The 23675-nt window shown below is 33.4% G+C and overlaps 1 protein-coding gene and 1 long non-coding RNA gene across 2 annotated transcripts in view; both read right to left on the reverse strand.

Annotated features, from left to right (window-relative positions):
* LOC143198704 (uncharacterized) overlaps positions 1–23675 on the reverse strand; it is a 237424-nt gene that overhangs the window by 5365 nt on the left and 208384 nt on the right. The window contains exons 5-8 of the mRNA XM_076408065.1: positions 10814–12097; positions 7366–8723; positions 3193–3211; positions 1828–3129 (exon numbers count right to left, since the gene is read on the reverse strand). Coding sequence (XP_076264180.1) covers positions 1828–3129; positions 3193–3211; positions 7366–8723; positions 10814–12097 — 3963 coding nt within the window. The remainder of the gene's footprint in view (positions 1–1827; positions 3130–3192; positions 3212–7365; positions 8724–10813; positions 12098–23675) is intronic.
* LOC143199047 (uncharacterized) lies at positions 19365–19934 on the reverse strand. Its single transcript, XR_013006332.1, has 2 exons — positions 19699–19934; positions 19365–19505 (listed from the first exon to the last, which is right to left on the reverse strand). It is a non-coding gene; the product is annotated as an uncharacterized LOC143199047 (long non-coding RNA).

The following is a 23675-nucleotide window of genomic DNA, read 5'->3' on the forward strand; positions in this document are numbered from 1 at the left end:
ATTATTTATAACAATAATCAACAAAATTACTAGTTTTTATGAATTGCTCCTTATTTTTAAAAACACACGGCCATTTGTTGATTTTTACTCATTATTCAAAAACTATTAGTTTAGTGTCCAGTGCACTTGGCAACGCTCTTGTAATAGTTACAACAGTTCACAAACGCATAACTGAGGGCATGTCTTGACACAGATCCCTGTACTTTGACTACTAAGTCAAGAAAGGTATTCTATGTACTAAACAGCAGAAAAGGTCTGTTTCTATATGAAAACGGGCTATTGCAAGAAATCAAGACCGGAAGAGATCTGGACTACCAAATTGCAAAAAAAGTAAGATGTTTGTTGTAATGTTATCTAATCGAACCGGATGTTTAAATACGCTTCCAATTACTGCTACTTTAAATGAAACACGAGAAAAGTTAGTTTCAACTACAACTATAAAGAGTTGTTTTATTGTCGACGCGTGGTAGTCAAAAAAGATCTGAACTATCCAGTAACCGTAAAACTAGAATGGTTTAAAAATATAAAACTGGATGGGACCGGGTTAGTCTGTCAGATGAGTCCAAATTTCGAATATTTGGATCTAATAGAACGGAATTCATAAACGTGCACTGTGCAGACTGTTAAGAATGTGGTGGTTTGGGAAAACTGAATTTGAAATAAAGGAGACTATCTGAAGATATTTCAGGAAAGTGCGATTCCTTCTGAAGTGAATATAACTGGTGGAAATTTTGTTTCCTAAAAAGACAACGAAAAGAATACATTTTGCCAATAATGAAATGGTTGTTACGATCGACCACATTTTTCTTTTATCGAATTAGCATGTATGATGTTATGTAATAGGGCCGTGACTATCCGGCCATTTGTTTCTAAAACTGCCCGAGTTGTGAACGAGTGAGACGGGTTGGTCTGTTTTCTAATAATCCTGAATGTCGCTTTGTATTACCATTGAATAAGTTACCTTTTCTTTACTTGAAGAAAATAACTTTTAAGTAAAATCATAATTTATTTTTGTGTAATACCCATTCATACAATATGACTGGCGCAGTCGGTAGAATTCCGGGGAGATAATCAAGGCTGTTCTATTTTTAATTACTTTAATTAATCGGAATCAAATTAATTATCAAGAAAAGAAGACAGGTTGATGTTGGATTGTCAAATGTTTCGCAGTTAATCAAAGTGTGGCAAAAAATATCGATATATTGAACTTTTGTTTTGAAATAAACCTTAACCATCCCCCATCCCCCATCCCCCGAACGTCAAATAAAGTTTACATGATGTAATAAAATATCGATATTTTTCTCCGTGGCCGATATTCTTACTAGGATTACTTAAATAAGTTAAAACACATAAGTAAGAATAAAACTTGTGAGCGAGCAATTAAATATAAGGTGGTCATTTTCATGGGTACAAAATGTAACGAAGACTGTATTCGTATGTTTGTAAAAGAGTATGTACTTTTTATTTGTATTATATATATTTAACTAACTTTAACTTAATATTAGACTAAGGTAGCTGTTTTATTGCCGTTTTTTCTTTTTAATTATGTTATTGCTTCCAAACTTTTGAACGGTAGTGTATATGTCATTCTCTTTTTTTGATACTGTTCAGTCTTGAAATCAATTCGAGACATTATTACTTCCTTTTCTGTTAACTTTATTTAATATATTCCTAATTATCTGTTAAAAATCATGCACTAAATATATACAAATAAAATAAATGTTTGGAAAATTTTTTGACCTGCACCAAACATCTATTTTTTAAAAATATTCAAAAATTATTCTCATCAAACGAACAAAATATTTACAATGAAATACTGATTTATATTATGTGGTCCTAAATATAGTTAAACATTCTTCGTGCTCTTGTAGAATAGGAGATGGTGAAACGTTACTGTTGATCATGTTTGCGTTCACCATTTTGAATTGATTATCAGGACAATTTCGTTTATGCAACTTCAAACCCTGGTTGGTAGTAAAACCTTTATTACAGAAATCGCAAACATATGGCCTTTCACCTGTATGAGTTCTTCTATGGACTCTGAAGGGAGCGTGATGACCGAAACGTTTACCGCAATATTCGCAGGAATATGGTTTTTCGCCGGTATGTACTCGCTCGTGGGTTTTCAAGTAGGCTTTGACGGGAAACTTTTTGCCACACCACGTGCAGACAAATGGTAAATCGCCTTTATGTACTCGGAGGTGTTCCAAGAGCTTGGCTTTCTCGGTGAAGGTTTGCCCGCAACTGTCGCAAAGAAAAGCTTTAGCCGGAGTCTCGCTCTTCACTTTTTTCTTCTTATAGCATACCTCCATGTGTTCCTTCAAAGCTTCGGGTTTGTAAAAATATCGGTTACAAGTTCGACACTCATTTTCTATTTTATTTCCCGTGGTTCCCACTTGGTGGTTTCGTACCTGGTGAACGTGCAAATATTTCTGATAGGTAAACCTTTTGTCGCACACTATACAAACGTAGGGCTTCGTGCCCGTGTGTGTATTCTGGTGTTCTTCGTATGTTTTAAAATGTTTGAAACCTTTGGCGCATACCTTACAGTAAAACGGAAATTTTTTTAAATGTACATAGTTGATATGAGCTTTAAAACTATAGGGATTTGGGTTCGAACATACATACGAGCATAAAGGACAGTGTATCTTCTGTTCGGCATCATGCTTGCTCGAATGAATACCTAAATCGAACGGATTCTTGAAGGATTCCCCGCATTCCGAACAACTGAGTCTCTTCTGATGGACCTTTATGTGCTCCTCCGCTTCGGTTTTCTCCTGGTACTCGGCCGAACACACGCAACAAATAAACAGATCCTGAATATCGTCGAATTTGTACGTCGGTTCCTCCTCGTCCGGTTCTTCGATGTTGGACTTATGAGATTTCTTGTGAGACTTGAGCAGTTTCTGAGTTTTGAAGGTCTCCTTGCAATATTTACACGACCATACTCGGTCTCCGTTCGCGTGGCCGTCAGCAGTGTGGTTTCTTGGACGATTCTGTTTAGGAGAAGTCTTTACTGGCTTGAGTTTCAGTAAAGTCAAGAGATTGCCATCCCCGTCCATATTGGACTGACGTTTCCGGTTGTTTCTCGTGGTACGGGAACTTTTTCGCACACCTTTAACGATTTTCCTAAAACCAGAAATTAATTAGAATATTTCGTGGAAGAAAGTAACTCATTGGTGACTTACTTACCATTGATGTTTTACATAGACTATATCACACCAACTATATGACATATTGTAAAATAATTTATATTTTTCTAAGATATATTTTGTGTTTTTTTATTGGAATATCATGTATTCTTACATATTTTTCATGTCTTTGCAGGAGTTATTAAGAATTTCAATATTATTCTTCTTCAGCAAAACAAAATGTTTTTTTCACTGTTTTGTTTTATGCTAATTTTTAAAAACTACAATTGGTATATATAAGGTGGGGTAAAAGTCCCGCCACCATGGACAGAATTTCCGAATTCCAATTTTCTGTCACATTAGTTCAGCAATAATATTACACCTAAATGTCTGGTTATTTTAGATAAAAATATGTGCAAACTTTGTACATGACTGAAATTTGAGGCTTTCCCTCGATTTCCCCGCCTTCCCCCATAAGATCCTGACTTGGTTCCAATGGAGCCACCTCGGAAGTATACTGTTTCGAATTAAAAAAATTTGAAAATCGGTCCATAATAGACGGAGAAATCGATGCATATACATTAAAAAATATACAGCCGAACATAGAACCTCCCCCTTTTTTGAAGTCGGTTAAAAAGGTTTTTTGTTTTCCCTGGTCATTCCGCTGCCTATATATATGAGTGCCGAAAAACTTCATTTTGATTTCAGTTACTAGGTGATATGGAAAATATATTCAATATTATGTTACCGGTTCAGATTCACAAGTGCTCTCTTTAGGACTACGAAATAACTTTGGCGCATAAATGGTTCAAATGTACCTTTATTTTCGTACAATACCAACAGATCCGGCCACGCGTTGTGGTGGCTAATTTATACATTAAACTATTTAATACAATGAAATTATTATTTACGGATAAAGAAGAAAACGTTATAGCCGATATTAAAATCCACCCTATTAAGAATCGAACTTGAGTTCAAAATTTGAAAACGATTGGTAAATATGTCCATAGAGTTGATATTAAGCACAAATTAACATAAAATAATGTATTTTATATTTTATTAATCTTATACTGAAGTTTGTAATAAACGAGTGAATTACAAAGTTGTTAGTTGGTAAGATGTAACATTTAATTTTATAAGTGAGCTAACAGGTCAATTGAAAAGTCCCTGGTCTGATACATAAATGGCGCTACTAGAATTAAATCCATATGTTTTATAGTTAGCCCTAACCCTCAAAACATGCGTGTATAAATTTGACAGCTGTCGGATCATTGGTTTATGAATTATAGCATTTTGAATGAAGCAACTTTTATTATTGTGACAAAAATGGATAAAAAGGAATTTCGCGTGTTGATAAAATATTGCTCTTTGAAGGGAAAAAATACAGTTGAAGCAAGAACTTGGCTTGATGCCGAGTTTCCGGACACTGCTCCAGGAAAATCAACTATCAAGGATTGGTGTGCTAAGTTCAGACGTGGTGAAATGAACACCGAAGATGATGAACGCAGTGGACGCTCAAAAGAGGTTGTTACCGACGAAAACATTAAAAAAATCCACCAAGTGATTTTGAATGACCGTAAATTGAAATTGAATGAAATAGCAAACTCTCTAAAGATATCTGAACGTGTTCATCATATTATGCACAAATGAGAAAGCTCTGTGCAAAATGGGTGCCGCGCGAGCTCACTTTTGACCAAAAACAACGACGAGATGATAATTCGGAGCAGTGTTTGAAGATGATCAGGTGTAATAAACCCTTAGTTCTTGCGTCGACATGTGACATTGGATGAAACATAGCCCCATCAATTCACTCCGAAGTCCAATCGACAGTCATCCGAGGACTGCACATGATGAAATGCTCTAAAGCGTGGGAAAACGCAACAGTCGGCTGGCAAGGTTATGGCGTGTGTATTTTGGGATGCGCATGGAACAATTTTCATTCAGTACCTTGAAAAAGGAAGGACCATCATCAGCGACTATTACATAGCGTTATTGGACCGTTTGAAGGACGAAATAGGCGTAAAACGGTCGCATTTGAAGAAAAAGAAAGTGCTGCTTTACCAAAACAATGCACCCTATTACAAGTCGGTTAAAACAATGGCAAAAATCCATTAATAATTGGGCTTCGAATTGCTTCCTCAATCACCGTATTCTCCAGATCTGGCCCAGAGCGACTATTTTCTGTTCTCAGATCTCAAAAGAATGCTCGCTGGGAAGACATTTTCGTGAAATGAAGAGGTGATCGCCGAAACTGAGGCCAATGTTGAAGCAAAGGACAAATCGTACTACAAAAATGGTATCGAAAAGTTGGAGGGTCGCTATAATCAGTGTATCACCCTTGAAAGGAATTATGTTGAATAAAAAAAAATTACTAAGGTAGGCTGGGGACTTTTCAATTGACCTGTACCAAAGGTGTACCGTTACACATCATACAATAATATTATACATATAATCGATGTGAACTCAAATTAAGCAGAAGAATAATAGGTGATCCAATCTTCAAAATCATCATTTTTGGTTGCCAAAACAGCCCGATTACTAATCCAAATAATTATTTTGTATGTCCGGGAAAATACTCTCAATTAATTTCATTTTCTGCGTGAACAATACAGAAATTAGTTGGCCATTTAATGCGTTGCATATTTTATTGTATTGGTTGTAGTAAATTTCAAATGTTTGGATTTTTGAGCACCACCTATTGAATACTTACTCAATCCAGTCGATAAATTACATTACATCGCCATCTGTTGGAATCCTAAGGAACTCATAGATAATTATAACTCTGTCATAATAAACAAATAATTTGGAAAAAAAATATTACGACTATAAATTAAGATATTAAACAATCCTATCTCTCAAGTTGGATCAAACTGCACACAGAGTTCAAAAATTGATTAAAATCGGTTCAGTAGTTAATCGTGAACAAACAACGTGACACGAAATATTTATATAAATTATTTATATTTTAAATCATAATTTCAATGATTCTTTATTGCTATCACGATGCTTAAAGTCTATTTTTTTAAATATATATTTGAAGATATATAGAAAAAATATTATTTATTTGCAAAAATTTTCTCCCTCATTATATAATTACAAACAACCAATTAGGGCATGAATATCTATGATTATTTATATTTATCACATCATTTAGACCAGTATAGTACGCTAAGGGTAACATTTTAAAATAAAATAAGTTATATTTGCTATTTATATTTTAAGCTAATAGTGCAAAGAGAAAGAAAATTGGTTTATTGTTTTTCCATGAAGTATTCTCCATTATGATTAAAACGCTTTTGCATGCACTTAAAACAATCCTCGTAACATCAGTTCGACCATTTGGCATTGTCATCTTCAAGAATAATCTTCCGTTGCCACTTTCTTCGTATGTTAAGAAGCAAGTCTGGTAAACAAGTGGTTTTGTACCAATACAAAAATAGTACTATGAAAGCTATCATTAATTTTTTAGTATTTTAAATTAAATACTAATTAAAATGCACATTTTAATAAATGAAAGTGTTTTTCCAGATATGCTAGCCCACGTTCACTATAACCATTCACCCTTGCGACTAGACAAGGTTTATGGCTTCCCTCAAGTTAATTTTTATAGTCATTTTTAAATTCGATGGATTACAACATTAATTTCAGGCTATCTCCAATTCATTTCATGGCTCCAATTAGCAATATGTCATTAACTCTGACGTTTACGACCACCATCGCAGGTCTTTTTGTCGCTTCTTCAAAGAATATGGTACCTTTTCGCCGTTATTATGGCTTCACTCTAATAGATCCCCTAAATTGTCACCTATCTGGGTGTAAATTTTATTCGATCTGAATCGTGTGCAAATACCAACTTAATATTATGTGTATAAGAATAATCACAATAAATATTTATTGCTTACCTAATAATGGTAATAAAAAATATATGAAAGCATATTTCAATAATTTGAGTGTATAACAATTAATATGCTTTATTTTTATTAATTTTCTTTATTTAATTATATATTTATTATATATTATATATTAATATATTTATTAATTTGCTTTATTTTATTAATTAATTATTAAATTAATTTTCTTGTTGTTTAGATTAGGATTTATGCAGGTTAATAAATACAAAAACTATAACTAAAATAAAACAAAAATTATTTTAAAAAACCCGGAAAATATATTTGCTTGGAAATGAAACATAACTAGTAACACTGATCATTATGATTAATTGAATTGTTTTAACAATCTGAGAGATTAAGATAGTTCATTTCTCTTCCGGTGCAATTGTTCATGTGCGACTTTCGGCTCTGGTTGGTGATGAAGCATTTCTTGCAGAACTTGCACTCGTACGGTTTTTCACCGGTATGAATTCTGAGATGAACGGAGAATGGGCCGGGTTGTCTGAAACATTTGCCGCAATACTCGCAGGAGTAGGGCTTCTCTCCGGTATGAATTCTTTCGTGTTTCTTCATGGTGTCTTTGCCGGTAAAGGCGCGTCCACAGTAACGACATACGAACGGTCTAAATCCTTGATGCATCGCTTTGATGTGACGTTCCAGGCGGTATTTCGAGCTGAAACCTTTGCCGCAGGTATCGCAAAGGAAAACTTCGCTCACCTTGTTGGAGGGCTCCAATTTGGCGCCCATCTGCGACTCGCTGTCCACCGTGACCTTGTGGCTGTATCTCTGGTGATTCCACATGCTGGTGTGACAGGAAAAAGCCTTCTTGCACACCACGCACTCGAACTTCTTCTCCTCCGGTTCGGACCCCTCGGTCATGTTATTGTGCTCCGTTTGTATGTGGTGTCTCAGCTCGGCCTTTTTTACCGTCTGGAATCGACAGCAGGGACAAGTCATCGTTTTGTAATCGCCATGAGTGGCGCTGTGGCATCCCAGGTCGAAAAACGATTCGAAGTTAGTGTCGCAAACTTTACAGGCGAACAAAAAGTGTTCCTTTATATGTTGTTCGACGTCGCTCTTGTATTGAAACTTGGCAAAACACTTTCCGCATATATAAACGTTTCGAAACCTATCGAACTGGTAGGGACTTTCTAATGCCCCAGCGGAATTGCCTTGTTTTCTGGGCTTCTTCGGCTTCATGGTCGGTTCGTTACCCAAAATACACTTAATCAAGTGATCTTCCAGAAGTTTTTCCGTAGAAAACATCTGCGGACATTGGGAACAAGGCCAGAAACATTTCTCCGTTTCCTTATCAGATGTTTTGGCTAATTTGCTCGGTTGCTTCACTGGTTTCCAGTATACGTCTTCGGGTGAGTCGGTGACTTCTGTCATTATAATTTCATTACCGTTATCATTCTTAATAATAATCGTATGAGTGGCAGGCTTCATCGATCGTCGACTTGGAGCTGGTTTCGATTGTCTCGGACGTCCCCTTTTCTTCACTGTCTTCGGGTACTTATAATCCTCATCATCATTATCAGTTATAACAATGGTCGTAGTATCATCTTGCATCTTTAACCCGTCACAGTTCGATTCCATATGAGTCTTTAACGAAGTCAAGTTTCGGAACCTCTCGGAACAGGAGCTGCACTGCCAAGATATCCCGGTAATTTTCGTGTCGGCATCAATGGTCTTTATGAACCTACAAAAGAAATAGTTAATACAATGTTGGTAAAAATAAGGAAACAAACAACATGATAATACAAAAATATTCTTAATGCTAGTTGTAAGAAGAAATTCGTGGATCGACCGATACTCAAAGAATGACTAAAACATCTGTTCTAACATCTATATTTATACTCTCTAACAAGTAACATAAAAATAAAAATTTTATATAACTATAAAATATAAAATATGTTTGAATAATATAGATATAACATAAAAAGGCACCGGCCAGTGTATTGTAAGAAACTATTTGCACCGACCGTACTTCACAGTACTTAATAACAAACTTCAGTGGATTAAAAAATGTATAAAAGCAAAATGAAAGCCCTATGAACTAAAACTATTAAATAGTCGTATATAATATAATAACTTTTCATTTAATAAAATATATTCCGAAATATTCGCGGTAACGTACAAAAATAACAATATTTTTTAAACAAATATTAAAATGTGTTTTAATCCTCTATAATTTTTGTATATAATTTTGTTACAATCTTTGGTTCTATGTGCGTAATGGTCTAATTTTTTACGATTAAATTGTTACAATACGCGCTAGTATTTTTACGTTAATACTACCTTATCAATTGGAACTTATACTGTTTCATTTTTTTTGTTCGTTTTAAATGTTAAGTTCTTACTACCTCTACATATACCTTTATTTTGTTGGTAGCTGCTTTAATTAATTAATGTGTCAGGACATTTTTTAAACGCCCAAGGTTTGACGTTAATATTCTGTTAGTAACCGAATTAGTGAAAAAATATATATATTTCAAACCACGTTTTTCATTTTCAATCTATAAATAATCTATATAAAATATTATTCTTCGCTTATCTTCATTTTCGATATTACTTTTTAGACAATGCATAATGTAACGTTACACAGACCTAATATATTAGTCAACATAATTAATATGTTCTGCTTCACCATTTTGCTTGATTATTTTAATAAATATTTTATCGCATAATTGATTATCAAAAATGTTGAATGCAGATATTGTTTCTTTTAGGACTTTTTGTTGTGTAAAATACAGTTATTAATGTTTTCAATGGTAAAATTGTGATTTTAACATCATTCCATCAATGACACGTGATTTCTTTATAAATGATCAATTATGAGTTTTATAAATACGTATAAACGTTAAGATGGTGCTGTTGAGAATTATTTCTTAAAATAAATGGATACTGGTTACATATTTAATGGGACAACTGGCAACAATAAAGATAAAGTTATTGGAGGTTTCTAGCTAATAAAATAACAAAACTAGGTAGATTTTCTGAGACATTCTGAAATATTTAAAAGTGCTCAATATAGAGTTACAAACAAATGGGAAACTAATATGTAATACAAAGAACGTTTTATTTCAGTCACAATTCCTTTTAACGTAAAAAAGTACTCTGAATGATGTTGCAATGTTTTTATATTACTTTTTTTGCAGTAGAATGGACTTATTAATGTGTAAATTGGATGTAAAAGTATATGTTGATTATCTATATGTAAATATATCTAATAAAGTTACGGAAATTTCAATTGTCATTAACATAATAATTATGTTTGACTCGACAAATGCATACAAATATTTTCTAACGAATTTTGTAAGAAAAAATATTGTTCGAAAACAAATAATTCCCAGTTTGAATGTTGTTGGCAATTCCTGTTGCCCCATGCCAACCAAACTGTAAAAAAAACTAACTCAAGATCGTCAATGTAGTTAGTTTCTTGCATTAATTCATTGTAATGCATTAATTAAGAAAAAAATTACTCAAAAAGACAAAATTAGTTTCTTAAAGCAGATATAAATTAAATTATGTTAAAAATAACGATATTCAGGCCTGTGTAAAAAATATAAATAAATTTCTCAATATCATACGTTTTTGATTACTTTGCAATGAATCATTAGACTAGATCAATAACAAAAATAAAACAATTCATAAAAATAACGCTGTGTCCATCGTTACTTCAATAAAAATAGGAATTTTTATTCAAACTACACTAGTAGAACAATTCGTAATTGATAAAATATGAACGAAACCCCAAACAGAACTGAAACAAACCAATCCAACGTTTACGAAAACTCTTGTTTTACGTTAATTCCGCTGCAAGTTTTCATGTGCAGATTCAGCGATCCCCTGGAGATGTAGCCGCCGTTACAAAATTGACAGATGTACGGGCGCTCGCCCGTGTGTCCTCGTACGTGAATCCTCAACGAACAAGCCTGATTGAAGCACTTGCCGCAGTACTCGCAGGGATACGGTTTCTCGCCGGTGTGGATTCTCTCGTGCATAATCAGATAATCTTTCTTGGTGAAGCACTTCTCGCAAAAACGACAATGAAACGGTTTCTCGCCCGTGTGGATCCGGTAGTGGATCTTCAGCTTGTCGCTGGTTCCGAATCCCTTGCCACACAAGTCGCATAGATGCCTTTTTTCTGGTTTCTCGTTGCCGTTTCTATGCTTAGTGGTGATGTGCTTAAGCAAAGTCTCCACCTTAGAGAATACTTTCAGGCATATGCTGCACTGGGTCTTGTGAAGTGTGCCCTCGATATGAACGGTGTGGTGTCTCACTTGGTGAATCGTCATATATCGGGAATAACAAAAAGCCTTATTACAAACCACGCAGATGAAGGGTTTGATGCCCATGTGCTCGTTATTGTGTTCCTTGTAAATCACCGAATCGTTGAAACCTTTGCCGCAAGTACCGCACGTATAGTAGAACTTGTGGTAATGTACTCTGTTGATGTGCGTCTGCAAACAGGTCCTCCTCGGTGTAGTGTACGTACACAGGGGACACACCATCATGTCGTCATTCGAATGACTCATCATGTGAACAGCGAACGAGTACGCCTTCTTAGACTCGTGATTGCAAATCTCGCAAGAATAAAACTCCTCGTGTATCTTCGATATGTGCGTTTCAACCTCCCCCTGCGTCTGGTACTCGGCTGAGCAGGTATTGCAGTAGTACAAGTCCTGTTCCTCGTCGTATTTGAACGAGTGATCGTCGCTACTGTCGATGTGATGGATCTTTGTGTGTTCAGTCAGGGCTTTGCGCGAGTCGAACTCCTGCAAACACCGCCTGCACGTCCACAGTTTGTGATCCTGCTTCCTGCGTTTCGGCTGTTTGTTCTTCGGAGACGCGGCCTTCTCCTTTTTCGGCGCCTTCGCCGACTTCCCTTTCTTTTTTATGTTGGCGGGTAAATATTCCTCGTCGTCGCTCTCCATCTTTACCTTCATCTTCCATTTCTTCGAGAGGCTTTGCTTGCGATTGGGTGAGGTAGGTGTCGGTTCGAATTCCAGTTCGCTCACTTCCATTTCCACTTGCAAATGCGGACTATATTCGTAATTATGATATGATTCCCTAAAATTATATACAGTTAGTAAAAAAGCATTGTTTCGTGGCTGTAGAACTATTTGATCTGCATCTTTCTACTTACTCAACTATTTCTTAACTAGTTACAGAGTACAGGAAAAATTGTAATGACAAAGCGGTCTCAATAATGACATAGCAAAACCGTTGCTAAGATAACAATCGTTGTCTAGGAAACAGAATCGGTAAATGTTTCTTGTCTGTGCGGAATATAGAGGATATTTTCAGTCAAAGGAAATGTTTCGGGCTTTATCTGGACTAACGGTTTGATGATTTTTCTAAAAATAATTTCGTAGAATTTATTACTGGATTCATACTTAGTTTAAGCATCAGCATGCAGTAAAATAATATCGATTATACAGATATATATATATATATATATATATATATATATATATATATATTGAAGTATATATGAAGCACTCAGTGGAAAGAAAGTATGGGTGTGTCTAGAAATTCGGTTTTTTTGTTAAATATTTTCAACCCTTGGTGTACTTTTCCTATAGATTCTCCTATCGATTTTTTTCAAACTTCTAGACTAGAATAGCCCGTTTACTCATCATAAATAAATGTTAACTCTAAATAAAAGAATAGTTTATGATGGAAACTGATTTCGAGGTAAATATATTTCAGAACGGTCTAAAAATGACAAAAAACTATCAATTTACCTAATTACTATCTTTGACTTGACAAATGTTTTCAAATAATCTTTTTGAGTATTTTAAGAGAACAGGTTCATTTTTTAAAATAATTAGTTGATAATTTCATTTTAATAACTCGAATTGCATATTGGAAAAAGGTGCGTCTATTGAGGTTTTCGAACTGTTTTCACACTTTTCAGTATTCAGCTCAAATTGTAATCAATAGCGATCCTTCATGACGAAACACCTGATATGTTGATTTATCTGATTATTACTTGCTTTTAGCCATTTGACCAATTCAATTTCATAATACCAGACAAATATTAGTGGCTGGCCACGGACGTGTTCAGCATTTTATCTTTTTGATATGACGTTTTCATATATTTTATTATCTTTTGTCGCAATTCTAGCTTTTAGAACTTCTGAGATTTCTGCATGAAAATAGAATCAAGTACGCGAATAAAAGCATTTGTAAAGCACGCGTTCAGTTATTTTGGCCTTTTATTGTGGTCTTTTTCGTCCATTATTGATCCCTAATCATTAGTTCAAAAATTGCATTAAGCATCGATTCACTATATTAAAATTAGTCTTTAACATCGAAATTTCCGAAATCCAAACGAGCAAATCAATTACAACAGTGGTGTTCACTCAAACATTCACCACAATAAATAAAACAAAATTCTCGATGAACTTGGCTTAGTTTTTTCGGAAATAAGCAAAGAATAACGAAAATTTTGAAATATTCATTTTTATCCAGAATGCTCTATGAACTGTTACTTTTCAAACGCGCTTAGTATAGCTTCAATGAATCCACTTAAAATCACTGATTAGAAAAACTCAAAATTACTTTATCCCAAACCTAATATACTTCCAAATATTCCTTATACTTCATTTATACCAAACCACATAAAAAAGTCACATTCATTCAGCTTATTCTTTATACTACTATACTACATAATTAATAAACTAACTACATAACTGGTACCAGCACCAATTTAGAAACAGAAACATACCTATCTGTATCAGTTTATTATCACTTTAACTGAGTGCTTCATATATAGGATTTAATGAGAATAAAAATAACCAATGCCTCTTCTAAGTATATTAAATACAAAGTTAATGATGAACAAAATAGTTTAAAACAATATTCCGAAAACGAATCTATGAGAAATTTCATACCCAAGTCGTCTAATAAATTCAACGCCACTTTTTATATTATTTATTTTTGTATTTTTATAAAATAATACATCAAGTGACAAAAAAAGTCTTTCAAAAACCTAACAAAAACAATATATATATTTTCTATATAGTTATTTAATTAATAATCTGCAAATATGAAATGTATTTATTTAGAACTAAGCCGTCTATATAGTAATTTTTACAAATATTATCAATAAACATCAGAATGTATAGTTTCAGTTTAATCGCACCAAATGTCCATAATCAATAAGGACAAATATATTTAGAATGGTATCGTTTAAGAGCATAATATGCACTAATTCTTTTAAATATATACCATATATATAAATAAAAATACAAATATTATATACAGTTTAATTTTTTTTTAACAGATCGAAACATTCTTATCACTACCCCAATCCCTTAATAGCTAATTAAACATAAAAATAAACACAACATTTAAACCTAAAATTCATCATTTTAAATAGACAAAAAAAAGCTCAATATATATATATATATATATATATATATATATATATATATATATATATAAACCGATAAAAAGTCCTTAGCAACACTTTAAAAGCTAAGGGTAAATACAGATTTTTTAAATCAAATTAGATGTAACCAATCATCAAGTAATTGATGAGAAGATAATAACGGAAAGACTCTACAAAAGTATGGTGAACAACGGTGTATATGTCTCAATCATCTATCGCTTTTGTAAATTCTGATGTTTGGATGTTTAAAACATTTTAAGTTATAATTCAGTTCAATTAATTTATTTTTGTCAATATCTCTTTTAAGAGAGTTTCTATGGTTCTTGTTAACTAACTAGAAATGCTTCAAAAATAGACTGACATTGTTCATTTATTCGGTAGTATGTTGGAAAAAGGTTCCACATTTTTTACATATGCATCGATATTGTTATGTTATGTCAAATTAATTGACTCAATAGCTTGTTGAGTTACGAAAAAAAAGACATCAAACCAGTGATCTAAATAATAATAACATCGAAAGAGTCAGTCTATTTTTTGGGCACTGTGTTACGTTGTTACCTTCTTTTAAGGCGAAAAAATTGCTTCACATTTGTGTTTTTCAATAGTTTAGTACTGTTGTAGAATGTTTCTCTTTATTTCAACACATTTATATCAAAATCATAATAAAAAATAAGGACTATATAAGAAGTAGGATAGCATAAAATATTGTTGGGAAATCAAGTTTGGGCAGTGTTGATACAACTCTTGATGTGACTGTTTAAAGCACCTCTTGAAACGCAACCGCTGCCACAATATGGACAGATGTAGGGTCGTTCGCCGGTGTGACTTCGAATGTGGATCCTCAAAGGGGCTCCTTGGTTGAAGCATTTACCACATATTTCACAACTGTACGGTTTTTCTCCGGAATGAATCCGCTCGTGCATAATCAGGTAGTCGCGCTTAATGAAACTTTTGCTGCAGTACACGCAGGAATAGGGTTTTTCGCCGGTGTGTTTCCTGTAATGGATTTTTAGTTTATCCGGACGAGAGAATCCCTGTCCACAGACGTCGCAGAGATGCTTCTTTTCATAAGGACCAGTGCGGGCTTTGAGATGTTTCGCAGCGAAATGCTTCTGAAGTGTATCCATCCGTGCGAAGATCTTTTGGCAGATGTTGCACTGCGTCTTGGATTCCGGATCATATACTCGAACCGTGTGGGTACGAGTTTGATGCGAGAAAAGGTAGCGAGAGTAATAGAAGTGCTTGCTGCACACCACACAACCGAACGGTTTAATGTTCAAATGGACGTTGTTGTGTTCCTTGAAACTAAGAGCGTCGTTGAAGCATTTTCCGCACTGGCCGCATTGGAAATCGTAAAGTTGCAAATGCAGGTGGTTGATGTGTACTTGCATCGCCTCCTTCTTCTGTGCCATGTACTGACACCACGGACAAGGATATAATTTGTCGTCTCGATGTTTCTGAACGTGAGACGAATAATTCATCGGACCGTACAGGTCCTCCTTGCAGATATAGCACGAGAACTTTTCCTCATGCGTCTCCACGTGTTTTTCAATTTCCTCCATGTCCTGACACTCCGCAGAACAATTATTACAGATATAGATCTGATGTTGCTCGTCGTAAGTGTATTTGGGCACTTCCCCGTTGTTCTTGATCTCCTCCATGTGATCCTTCCGATGTTCGAACATCTCCTTCCTGGAACCGAACGTGTCCAGGCAATACTTGCACGTCCACATGTTAGCTTTCTGATTCCGGCTCAGCTTCTGTGGCGTCTCCTTCTTCTCCTTCTTTATTTTGATTTTCGGTTCTCTGGTCGTCGTCTTCTTGTTCTTCTTGCTGGTCTCGGGCATCCTCCACGACGGGTCCTTCGACCCCTTGCGTCCCGCTCTCCGTTTGGCTTTCTGCGCCGAATCCATAATGGGCTTCACGTCATCGTAATCGATGGTGATTTCTTGTTTTATTGTTATTAGCGGCCTAAAAAATAAATGGCTGAAGTTGCTGTTCCAAAAACTGTACAGAACGGGTGATATCCGGTTTACTTACTCTTGTTTTGTTTGATGGATGTTTTAGTTAAGTCATATTAAATAAAGTTGGGAGTCAATTTATTTTAGAAATATGAATTAACTAACATCCTGTATAATAATTTAATGGAATTAATGGCAAACTTTATTTTAACAGGTATTAAATAGAAAATAGATCGGCAACTGTGTTTTATTTTGAACTGGTTTGACATATATTATTATAATTAGTTATGTAAAAATATATTTCATGTTTATCCAACTTTTTTGAATTATTCTTCCTAAAACACAAAAAAACATAGTGAATAGTTTGTATTTAGATATTTCGGACATCTGATTAATCGGGCTTCAATTAATTTTGTTAATTAGCACAGAAAATAGTGATACATTCAATACATTTTAAGTACAAACATATATTTTTTTAGTCTAATATGATATTACCTTAGTAACACTCCATAAGTCCAAATAAGCTTTATTATTGACTGATAAACCAATCTCTTCGATCTTAGTTCAAGTTTGGAGGATCTTTCAACTAACCAACTTTTTGTCTGACGTGATGTTGTAAATCCTTGCCGTAAAATAGTTGTTATGGTGTCCATTGTAACTAGGAGCACTGGAAGTTGTAAAATGCAAGTGATATGTGTAGCATGATCCTTTCTCATGTGTACCAACCAAAATTTTCCAATTTCGTCCATGTTTTGACATTCAACAAATGAGTTTCTTTTGAAATATAGTACCATTCTTCATGATTATATTTTAAAGCCATACTATTATTTAGTTAACCTTTAAGTGCCATTTTAAAGATTTATTAAAAATTATATTTAGTTTTTATATCGAAAAATATCGATATATCGGCCAAAAATATCGATATTTTTTCTGCATCTGTACCATTTCCAACCTGTGGGATAAAACCAGTTATAACAGTGCATGAATGATAAAATCTGTTGGGGTAAAAACAATATATAATTAGTTTTAAGGTTAAATAAAATACATTTCATGTTTATTCAAGCATCACGTTAGACAAAAAGCAAAACACATTAGAACCAAAATAAACAACTATACTGGTTAGTCGGAAGATACTCCCAACTTGATCTAAAATCAAAGAGGTTGATCTATAATACAATTATAAAGCCAATTTGGACCTATGGGGTGCAAATATGGGGTTGCACTAAATATTCAAATCAGTTAGTCATACAGCGCTGTCAAAACAAGATTCTTCGATTGATTACCAATGCCTATCGCTATGTAACCAATGAAGAACTGCACAATGACCTGGAAATCATATGGATTTGCGAAGTTGTGCAGGATTTCGCTTTGAAACACGAAAGAAGATTACTAAATCATTCTAACATGGAAGCAATACAACTGCTGGACAGCGCACAGGATGTCAGGAGACTGAAACGAACAAAACCATACGAACTTGTGTGAACATTTAGTGTGTATTATTAGTGCAAACTATAGCTATAAGTTAATAATTAATAAATAATTATAATTTTATAATTGAGGAATACATACTGATGTATTTTCTCGTACTCGTCTTGCTTGTTAATTAATCCAAGCACATAGGAAAAGTAGTAATAAATTAATTGTAATAATAATAATTAAGATTGTACTAAGCGTATCTAATAAAGATGTTATAAAAAAATGTTTATTCAAGTTTTTTTTTTAATTATTCTTCCTAAAACATTAAAAAAAACAACCCGGGTAGTTTATATCTATATATTTCAGGCATCTCACAAATCGGGCTTCAACTAGTTTTATTAACAGATCAAATAGTGTTACATGTAATAGATTTTAAGTACAAAAATATTATTTTTACAGGCCAATATATATGTTACAGTCTTGACTTTTTTTGATAATAGCTGCTCGGAGACGTTAAAGTTTCCCCTCCAAACTGATTATTTTTTCCTCGACGTCACCTTTCGATTCTTTCTTGGATTCTTTTTCAGTCCGATGCACTTTCTGATGCCTGGTGACGTATTGTTTTTGGGAAAAGGTTTTGCCGCATGTGTCGCAGCTATAGTTTCGCTCGCCTGTGTGGACGCGCATGTGTTTCTTTAGGTTGTGATTGTTTGCGATGATCTTGTGACAAACCGGACATTTGACCGTGAAATCTTTGCCGATCTTGTGAATGCAGCTTAAGTGCCGCTTGAAACTTTTTTCGAACGTGAATTTCCTGCCGCACAACTCACACTGGAAGATCTCCTCGGTGCCGAACAGTTCTTTCTTGTGATTGAACTTGTGATGAAGCTTTAAGTAGGATTTTACTGGGAATTTCTTGTGACATATTTCACACTCGTACTTGGGGATGTTCTCGTGCCATTCCATGTGTTCTTCCAGTTTCTTTTTACACAGAAATCCCTTTTTGCATATTTCGCAACGTACGGTATAATTATCTTCATGGCGTTTGATGTGAGCCACGATAGAGTTCCGAAACTTACTGGTGGCGATGAAACCACAAAGAGGACACGCGTATTTTTGGGTATGAATGAATCTGTGAAGTGCCAGCTTGGTAACGTTCTTGAAAATCATGTTACATCGATCACAGTTGTACGGGTTTTCGGTTTCGTGAACCTCCTTGTGTTCCAGCAGGTGTTTCTCCTTTTTAAAATTGATGAAGCAAAGGTCGCAAGAAAACACGTTCGTGTGACTCTTCATGTGACTTCTGAGGTCCACCGCGACCTTACCGCACTTGGGGCAAAGCCCCGACTTATCTTTCTTTCGTTTCTCCGTCTTGCTGGTTTTCTTCGAGCCGTCCTGAATGTCCTCATTATCCTCGTCCATCTTCCAATCAAGATCATCACCGGACCAATTATCATCGCTCCAATAACCCAGTTTCTCCTCGCGTACTCTCGTCCTTTCATCACCGGCGTCCATTTTTATTTTATCGTTTGCGTCGTTTTTGCTTTTCCGTTCTTTCTTAGAGTCGTTTCGCTGGATACTGTTGAGTTCTTTATCGAAGCTCAATAAACTGTCGTGTGCTTTTCTTCTACCCCTTTTTGGTTTAGTCGTTGTTTCCAGTTTAGGGTTTTTCGATTTTGTTCTTTTTGATGACTTAGTTGCACTAAAATAAAATAGATACATTAGTTTTTTTGAATAAATTTCCCCCATATTATCAAATTTCAGTAGATATCATTCAGAATAAAATTTATCTTGAATGATAAACAATTTGTTTTAATTACTTTTTATAGACTATATACAGTAATTCATTCATAATTTTTAACATGTAGTTAGTAATGCTAATGATGTTAACTTACGAAACTCAAAATCTCCAATTATATCGATTTGTTCCTTTTGATGGATATTTGGATGTTTCATAATATACTTCTTCTGCAATTTTTCCATAAAACTGAATCACGTCCCTTAAAGTTGTTCTCAAAAGGAAATTTCTATCCACAAATATCACACCCTTGGCTAATTGTTTTGTCAAGGTGGATATAATTTATGTACCTGTTTGAAATAAGCTTTTATAGCATACCAGAGCATATTTTAAATTGAGTTTATTGGTTAATCTACCCAAAACTGATTGAAAATCGATAATACTTAAATTCTGATACAGTTTTTGATTTTTGAATATCTGGATTTGATATAAAATGAGTTAGCTGTTGACTGATAACGGTCTAGACGAGAGTATTGCCTGATGAGCCATCTGTTAGTTTATTATTGAACTTTGATGGTTGTTTTAGAATTGTTCTTAATTAAATTATTATTATTATTGTATCGAATATTTAGACTTCAATTAATTTTGGTTTAATAAGTTATTTGTTATGTTGTTTTGTATTTGTTGTATTGTTATCTTTCTGCCATTTTGCAGACTATCAGTGTCTAGTGTGAGGCTGGAATATGACAGCAATAAATCTTCAATACATCACCAAGTGACATCATCAAATGGCGCGTTCCAGAAAAATATTCAAGTTCAAGGCACAAATTACAATATATTGAAATATAAAATTAAACGAATATAATTTAATTTCTCTATAAATTTGGTATAATTTAAAATAGCATAATCAAAAACAAAGCAACATATATCATCGTCGTCATTTTTTTTATTATAGTATAAAATATATAAAATAATTATAGCCCCAGTATTTATTTCCCATTTTCAAAACGTGTTTACTAACACTGTAATACAATATTGATAATTTTTTGCAATCTCTATAATTAAATTATTATTTATTGCTACCAAGATATTAGATTGCCAAGGAATCAATTTAATTAATATTTTTCTATAATACAGAAGTATCGCTAATAATAATACTATACCAGGCATACTTTTTCAGTTGTTTTCATAACGTATTTATAATTTTAGATTTTGGTTAATATAATGGCATGAAAATGTTCAAAATACTCACACACATACAGTAGAAATTTATATTATTTGTGGTTAAGGTGTATTCCAATAATAATTAATTTAATTATGAAAATATATTTTGCTATAGAATATTTTGATAACCTTTGCTTAATACCAATAGACTTTTGCTGTTATTATGAATAAACTTAAGTTTTTGGACTTTATAATGTCGTTAAAGGTGAAGTGTTAGTAATGTTTCACTTTACCGTTGAATTACAGCTAGATATCAAGATCCAGATATAGCAATAATAATAGCAAAAACTACTTGAAACTAATGAAATTGATCTGTTTTATTGGGAAATCAATTTTTCAATCAGGTGATGTCAATATAACTCCAATGTGAATTGGAATATGAATCTTCGATAATTCGCTGGTTTTTTAATGAATCTTCTAGTTTCTAATGATTTAATGATGCTATGGATATCCGGGGTAATTCATTGTATCTAATATTTCTAAAGAGTATCTATTTTTCCAAAAATCTGTTGGCAAAAGATAAAAATATCTGATGAAAAAAAAAACAGCTAGATTAAAATAAGTATTTTTATTTCTTCTTAAATTAGATACGCTAAATAAAATCTTAACTTACAAACTAATTCATTCCCACTTGTTATACTTACATAATTTCACAAGCAAGATGGGTGTGGGATAAATACTTAAGCTTAAAGTTAAGAATAACACTTCTGAGTTTCTGCGTGTGGAATATTCGTTGGTTATGTAGCGATAAGTATTGGTAATTAAACGAATAACTATGTTTTAGAAGCCTCGTATTAATAGTCGGTTTAATGTTTTATACAACCTCATATTTGTACTTCATAAGTCCAAATATGCGTTATTATTAACCAACAAGTCAATATCCTTGATCTTAACTCAAGTTCCGAAAATATTCCTACTAAGCCATTGCCGTAAATATATGTTATTGTGTCCATTGTAACTAGGAGCCTTGGAAATTGTAAAATGGAAGTGGCAGATATATAACAAGATCTTCCTCATGTGTATCAACCTGTTTATTATTCAATATTATTCTTCGTGATTATATTTTGAAGCCTCCATGTGATTTATTAGGTAACCTTTCTATTATTCGAAAAACTAAAAGATGAATGTAAAGCAGTGCTTTCATGAAAACACTGTAACGTAATTGGATTCAAACAATCACAAACATAACATGTTATAACATTGCATAAACGGTAAAATCTGTAGGGGTATATATGATATATGATTAACTTTAACTGTTAAAATATTAATTAAAAACGATATAGAAAAATAAAGCTGTTAAATAAAACATAAACATTTAGATAGTTATAGTTTGCAAGTCGTTCTTTATTTGATAATAAATTAAATATTAGATTTAACAAAATCAGAGGAAGACATGTCTTCATAAAATATAGATGTCTTCAACAACCTATAAAATAATCTTTTTTTAATTTACGTATGTCACGTAAAATTCAAATAAATTGCATCAAAAAAGATCCGATCGTCCGTTTGATCGACAGGTGGGGAATCCTGAGAGTTTCTTAATTGTAAATATTCAATTTCGTCGTTTTCAAGAAACGTTTGGTTACCAGCAGCTTGGACCTTCCTCAGTTTTTCCTTTTCATGGACGTTCCTATGCGCAGTGAGGTACTTTTTGTCGGCGAAAGCTCGCCCGCATATATCACAACAGAACTGTTTCTCTCCGGTGTGAAGACGCATATGCTTTTTGAGGTTGTGATTGTTGGCGATAATTTTATGGCAAATCTTTATAATAAAAGCCTTTTTAAAAAGGATATAATTAATATTATTGCAAGACTTACGGGACACTCTACAGTACGATCCTCTCCGATCTTATGAATGCAACTCAAGTGTCGTTTTAAGCTCTTCTCAAAGGTAAACCTCTTTCCGCATACTTCACATTGGAATGCTTCTTCTATCCCAAACATTTCCTTCTTGTGATTCAACGTTTTGTGAACGTACATATAACTGAAAGATTAAATTCGCATTCTTCTAATAAAATCTAAGACAGTAAGAAATTACCTATCAAAATAATTTATCTTGCCATCAAAAATAAATAATTAGGTATACTGTTCAATCATGAAGTATGCATTTTGATCAATGCAGCTATTAAATTGGTTTTAATATTTCTCCGCATATATTTTTCCAATTCATAGTTTTCTAATTGGTATAATTGAGCTATTCTTCAGTGTATACAGACGGTATACACATATACACATACACATATTCAGTATATACAGAAAATAGTTTCTTGTTTGTTACAATTCATGATAAACAAATTCTTTATATTCGAAGATTTCTTGAATCTTGACTAGGAAACAAAATTTAAGAAAAGTTGCGATTTCAAAATAGAAACAGAATGAACCACTACAAATACAATCTAGAAGTATCATACGTAAAACTATCGACAGGTCTTACAAATAATGGATGTGATTCAAAATGTAGGAAAATCGAATCCATGACTAGAGAAACTTTAAAAACAAAAAGTTACTTTTATGTCAAATTGTGCAATGAGAAATGGAAATTATACCATCAATGTCAGTAATTATTATTGTTATATTAAAGTTAATAAATATAGTTCAAGAACTATTCTTTATATTTGATATAGTGACTTTTAATATAATGAATTGAGGATTCTTTGGCCATTAATGGTTTCAATATGTATGTTTAATATTCCATAACGTTAAAAATTACATAAATCAACCATTCTCAGTCAGTTTGATGGATATACCTCATTATCTGATTTAGTGCTCAACAATATATTTTTATACCAACACATTGAAAATAAATGAAAAAAATTATTATAAAGAATATTGCCAAAAATAGAGTTACGACATTATTAAGCAACTAAAAAGCTTCAACAAGCAACTAACAATATTGATAACTGAACCTAGT

Source organism: Rhynchophorus ferrugineus, unplaced genomic scaffold (genome assembly GCF_030347505.1).
Source record: "Rhynchophorus ferrugineus isolate W39M unplaced genomic scaffold, kcgeb_rfMv2 rfM6, whole genome shotgun sequence".
Classification (NCBI taxonomy): domain Eukaryota; kingdom Metazoa; phylum Arthropoda; class Insecta; order Coleoptera; family Curculionidae; genus Rhynchophorus; species Rhynchophorus ferrugineus.